This window comes from Anguilla anguilla, chromosome 11, assembly GCF_013347855.1.
Source record: "Anguilla anguilla isolate fAngAng1 chromosome 11, fAngAng1.pri, whole genome shotgun sequence".
In the NCBI taxonomy this organism is placed as follows: Eukaryota; Metazoa; Chordata; class Actinopteri; order Anguilliformes; family Anguillidae; genus Anguilla; species Anguilla anguilla.
Window position 1 is genome coordinate 34872854 of NC_049211.1, and position 6489 is coordinate 34879342.

The 6489-nt window shown below is 43.9% G+C and overlaps 1 protein-coding gene across 2 annotated transcripts in view; it reads left to right on the plus strand.

Annotated features, from left to right (window-relative positions):
- The first annotated feature begins 715 nt into the window (after positions 1–715).
- Positions 716–6489, plus strand: part of LOC118208605 (arf-GAP with GTPase, ANK repeat and PH domain-containing protein 2-like) — a 31925-nt gene continuing 26151 nt past the window's right edge. The window contains exon 1 of one of the 2 annotated variants that reach the window (XM_035383448.1): positions 716–1171. In XM_035383448.1, the coding sequence (XP_035239339.1) occupies positions 1009–1171 (163 nt within the window). In that variant the 5' untranslated portion in view covers positions 716–1008. The remainder of the gene's footprint in view (positions 1172–6489) is intronic. The other variant, XM_035383447.1, reaches the window with a different exon arrangement.

Here is a 6489-nt window from a genome sequence, read left to right on the forward strand (position 1 = left end):
TTCAAATTTCAAATTTGTGGCTGCATTCTTATAACACTATCAAATAACTGAGTTTGTTATTGCATAAATACATGTTTTATACCAGTGCAGGTATTTGCATTGGTTTTTTTTTTTTTTTTTTTGACAAATTTGTGGTTAGCTATCTCTTCTTATGACTGGTAGTTTCTCATTAACCCCCTCATTAATTATTACAAGAAGAAGAAGAAGAAGAAAAAAAAAAAAAAAAAATAATAATAATAATAATAACCTCAGTAATAATAATAATAATAATTATGTTTTTTAACTGTTTAAAGGGTCTAATGAGTGCCTGAAATAATAGTTTTTTAGGAAAAATGTTCAGACATAAAATAACATTTGTGAATGGCATCTTTTACCATAAGCTTTTTTCTTTTTCTTTTTTTTTAAAGGTGACGTTATTAAAAAACCACTAGACATTGTTATCTGGCCTTCTATCAATAGGAATTTATGGTGAAATATTTTTAATCATCTATTTCTAATCGACAGTTAAAGAGTTAAGTCATTTTTGTGTGTGTTTTGTGTTTACTCGGGGTCCCTTTGTCTAATAGGCCTATTACATTTTATCTAAAGATCTGAAACCGTTCAGTGAGGCAAATATGCAAATATGCATTTTATGCGGAAATTCTTCATGCTTTTGGGGGCCTTGGTATGAAAAAAAAGTTTCAGCATTTGCATCGCGTCACAAAATAAACGTAACATTTTTGTTAGTAGCAGGTTCCATCAGTTAGTAGCAAGTTCCATCAGGTGTCAGAACTGACACAACACCATACGCACCCGCAGAGACGCGGCCACGAATTCACAGGTTTAAAATCAGGAAGTGGACGCAAAGCAAACAAGGGAAACTGAAATTTCGTTGCACATTGTCGGGGTAAATGCTTTCATTTTAGCACAATGTCTCGTGTATTTGCCCGATCGATGCACGGATTACAGTACTAAATTTAGTTTCGCGCGTCACGGTCTTTGGGTCAACAACTCAATGACATTTTTACAATGAACAGTAACGTTAAGATAACCCAGTCAAGCGCGATTCGTGCGGAGGTGAAGCGGCACGATACCCTGAAAAACACAATCAACAGACTCTTCAAGCAACTCGAAAGAGTCGGAGATGAGCAGCTTCGATCAGGCCTGAAGTTGTATCTCCACAGCATCCAAGGTGAGTTCTCCGTCTGTGGCTACTGGCGCAAGGATCTCAGTTTGTTAGGTTTGGATGCACTGCCCCAGAATCACATTTCAAAATTGTGATGCACCTCTGATCGCTATTATGCTATTTTTGTCGAAACGCTGCAAAAATGGCTACAGAGGGATGGAAGCATATTCACTAAAGTTAATTAACATTAGTTTTTTTTCGAGATTTCTGGGGGGAAAAACGACAGATGTTTTTTTTTCTTGTTTTTACAATGACAAGTTGAAATTTGGTTATGACCATGCTGTTACTTTTTGTATTTGATGTGAGCTAAAAAGTTTTTATAAATTAAGGAACATTCCGGATACGACGTGCAACAGACATTAAGAAGTTGTGTGTGCGTGTGTGTCACTGCGTGCCTGAGTATTTGGAGTTTGTTGCAACTACGATTTTCTAAACAAACAAACCTCGGAGTGGCAGCAATGCATTTAAAGTCTGAATTAGCTATGACCGCCCTGTACTGAACCGATTGATGCTAATGACGCCAATGAAATGCTGGCGCCAGCAGGCTGGAGAGGTGTGATGGATAAGCCGCTTTCTCCCTTCACGTTTCACGTTTCGGTTGTTTTCAGCAACAATTGCTTGTTTTGTGTGCTGTGTATTGTCCTCACACTCAGTCAGTCAGATAAAACATCTCCCCGGTTATTAGTCCTTAAAGGGTGTATCACGTTTTACATACCAAATGCCTGCCACTCTCTCTTGACTGGCAGCCACTTCTTTTGGCTGCAGGTGGAATAGGTGTGCTCTCACAGGACAGGGCGGTGTAAGGCAGCTATCATGTTTTGCACGCACACGCTCGTACTCAGATGGGCCCACTGATGTTAGTGCACTAAGAGACTGGTGGCATGTAGCCAGAGCATCACTTTGACATAAATTCAACACTATAGCTGACCCTTCTTGTGTAAAACATTTTTGGCATGTCAGTCTGTTAAACATTGGCCACCGTGGTCTGGGTTTTTAAAACCTGACGACCTGAAGACAGTGAAAAGTGGTACTGTACTCCAGAGTCTAGAGAACCTACTTGGTCTGCTTCTCGTGGTCATGGATCATAATGCAGTTGACACTGCTTCCTTATCGGAGGACTCAGTAAGATTGAAAGTGTCAGGGAATGACCCTTCAAGCCACTGAGCTGGGTCATTTGTCTACTCTGTGACCACATAAGGATGGCCCTTGAGCCCTATTCTGTTTATTTTGGCAAAATACCTCTCCTGGTCTTCAGGAAACAACGATTGAATGCAATTTGATAATATATTAATATGTTATTGTAATATATACTTTGTCTGTCATATAATTTCAGCTCTTTATTCGACCCTTCTGGTGCAAGCCTTGATTTTTTGGCCTGTCAGTCTGTTAAACATTGGCCTGTGTGGTCTCTTGTGGCTGAGCGCCAGAACTGGGTTTTTAAAGCACGATGACCTGAAGACTGTGGAAATAGACCTTGAAGCAGTGGGTCTCAAACTCAGTGCCATGGAGGGCCGTGTGTGTATGCTGGTTTTTATTCCAGCCTCAGATCTTGATTATATAATTAGTTCAATTATTTGCCGAATTAGGGAATGCAGGTTTGCACATAATGGTGACCCGATGTCTGTGGTGACCCGCATTGCCTAAGTAAAAACGTGCTTATATTCAGTGCTTCAACGCAGTTAAATGCATATGGCTGAATGCGTAATTGGACATACACACGGCCCTCCATGGCAACGAGTTTGAGACCAGTGCCTTAAAGACACCTTAAAAAGCAACAATTGAGCAACGTGACTGCAGTTTTTTTTTTTTAACTGCCTTCTGTCATTTTCAGTGACGGATGCGATCTTCCTGCCGCTCGTTGCAGGCTGGGCTTTGTCGAGCGGTGCGGCTTCTGTTTGCACGAGGACTCTGCTCTGTAGCCGCGCGCTAGCAGCCGCTGCGGTCACCCTGTCGGCCGGCCTTCCTCTTTCAACAGGAGCATGTCTCCCACTGATTCTCTCCAGCCGCTGGTAGTGATGTTATTCCCCATTGTAAAATACACGAAAACCGCTGACGTCTGCAATACCCAGACGTCATCTTGTTTCTCGTGAACTAGCAACCGCAGTCTGCGTGCGTGCGTGCAGTTATCACGAATAGCCGATGTGGATAAGGAGTTATTTAGTTATTTTTAATAGAGAACTGACACGTCACAATTTTTATTGACTTTTTAAAATTTATTTATTTATTTTTACCTTATTTCAATGTGGTGAAGGCAGAGAGGTTCACCGCACAGAGTGCCGTGGAGGGGAGTGGAACCCCCAGAGAGGATGGGGAGTTTTGAACACGAGTACTACACTAGCGGTATGGCAAATTTGAACCCGTAACTGAGGGGGGTGCAGGTTTGATTCTGAAACAGCGCACTGATATTGTGTACATGTAAGTTGCCCTGGATAGAGCCGTCCGCTTAACAAACAACTGTAACGTTTGCAATAAGTGTCTGTTAACTAACATTTATTGTCTGAGTTATCATGAATAAGTCATTAATTACTGCATGAACAGAGCATGATTTACATTTAACTAAAGAATTATTAACTGTGTTTATTAGTGCTATTTTCTATATCTCTCCATACTGAACATTTATGTTGCGAAAACTCACATTAGCAAACCTTAACTAATCAATAAATGCCTGTCAATAGACACTTACTGCAAAGTGTTGATAAATAGTTATTGTAAAGTTCTACCCAAATCCCTCATAAACAATAAGAATGAACACCTGCCAGATCTCTCACTGACACACAAACACTCACAGAGGGCTGTATATGAAACCGGTGAGTGAAATACCTCCTGACCCTTGTACCTGCTGACGTTTGGAATACTCATTTCTCGACAGAGGACAGACAGACAGACAGACAGACAACTCACTCCACAGACTTACAGCCCTTCCTTCGTGGTCGGGTTAATAGAGGGCCTGTGCTGTAAACGTGTCTCACACTCTGAACACTCTGAACTCACACTCTGAACACTCTGAACTCACACTCTGAACACTCTGAACTCACACTCTGAACACTCTGAACTCACACTCTTAACACTCTGAACACTCTGAACTCACACTCTGAACTCACACTCTGAACTCACACTGTGAACACTCTGAACTCTCACTCTGAACACTCTGAACTCACACTCTGAACTCACACTCTGAACACTCTGAACTCACACTCTGAACACTCTGAACTCACACTCTGAACACTCTGAACTCACACTCTGAACACTCTGAACTCACACTCTGAACTCACACTGTGAACACTCTGAACTCACACTGTGAACACTCTGAACTCACACTGTGAACACTCTGAACTCACACTCTGAACACTCTGAACTCACACTCTGAACACTCTGAACTCACACTCTGAACTCACACTCTGAACACTCTGAACTCACACTGTGAACACTCTGAACTCACACTCTGAACACTCTGAACTCTGGAGGACACCTGAGATGTTTTGGCACACACTTTGAGTCCAGTTGCAGCGTGAAAGCAGTGAACCTGCGGCGCAGTGACGGCTGTGCCCCGGTACCTTCGACTGCACTCACTGGCAGTTTGCCAACTGCGTTCTGTCACTGTCCCTCTGACCCTGCGATGCACCTCATTATATAAGGACGCCGTATTGTGTCATCCTTGCCGAGCGGACGTTAGCAACAGCAGGCCGCCGTGCTCGTCCTTCCTGTTCACTATCTTTGCGTCGCCGCCATGTTCTTCGCTCTGAGACGGGCGCGGGGTTTCAGAGCTCGCTCAGCGGCAGAGCGCGATAACATCGGAACATCCTTCGCCCCACTTCCTGTCTGAGAAAGGGAGGTGGGAGGGGCGGGACCTGAAGGTGTTCCGCCCCCGCTCTTCTCCCTTCGTTTCGGGGTGCAGAGAGTTCCTCTCGTTAACGTGACACGAATAAATGATAAACTGGCAAAGAAGCCCGAAAAGCGGGCGGTGTTCTGGGGTGGAGGTGTTCGCTTCGCGGCGCTGTCACGGTGATGTTGCCATGGTGATGGAGAGGCGCACGGCACTGCGCCGGCCCACTTCCTGTCTGCCACGTCTCCCTCAAACCCACTTCCTCTCCAACTGAGTCAGCCCCCCATCCCCCGATTCTTCAAGTTCGACGTCGCTTCCCTCCCTCTCTAAAATTCTTTCTTCTTTCTGTTGTCTTCCCCTTTTTATTTTACAGCTTTTTTTGCTAATTTTTTCTCACCAGTTTAAAATACCTGGTTGTATCGTTACCAGCGCTTGTCGATGTAACCTCTGCTGTCAGTTTCCGAGAGCGCAGACAAGCACGTGCTCTCCTCCGAAGCAAGTTATGTCAGCCGAAACTTGTTATCACACATCAGGTCCGAGGGTCACGCTTGCACAGACATGACTCGGAGGAAGACGCTTCACGTGTCAATCAACAGGTGGCCTTGCTGGGTCTGATCAGCCAGCAGGGGTCGCTGGTGTGCAGTCATACCAGCTAGGGAAAGCCTGCCCCATCCCTGGGTGGCGCTAGACCGAATTATGCATCGCCCTGTGGGTCTGCCAGCCACTGCATTCCTCCCTTGGGGTTTTCTCTTCTTTAGCTGAGATGTTATTGGTTGAAGATGTTGCTAAACGTCCAATGGGGAGAGTTAGAAAGTACAGAAGACAATGTTCTTAAGAGCTGAGAGTCTGTGGTCATTGTGGTTACATCTGTAGGAAACTGTGAACAGTGGCAGGCTCTTGGTGCTGTATCAGTATGGGGCATGTCTCACCAAACCTTAACTTGGTGGATGGCATACCTGCTGTCCCAAACTTAGGGAATGGCATGCCTGCCATTCCAAGGACATACAATGATTTATGATACTGCTACCGTACCCTGCGTCTGTGCTTATGATAATGTGTGAGTGTGTTTTTTGATTGACAGCTAGGGAACAGCCCTTTATGTTTTGAGGGGACCATTGTAGCACACACAATGTTCATGCGCCTTTCCCCCCAGACTGCTTGAGTTATAATACTGCGTTGCCAAAACTCACCCCTGCAAAGAACACAATATATAGTATATTTGAAAATAAAACAACGAAAAGCATACCACTTATATATATATATATATATATATATGTAATATATCATATATATTATATATATGCACCAGCGCTGAAACACGCTGGTGGATGGAATCTTCAGGGCACATTCTAGAACTCTCTCCAGAGCATTCTAGAACGCAGGAAGGGTCAGGCATTCGATTCTACAGTTGCTTTGACTGGCCTTTCTGTTTTAGTTTCATCAGCCTTAAAGGTGGATTTTCAGAGCTCTGAAGGCGTGTTTGATCTATTTTAATCAGTGC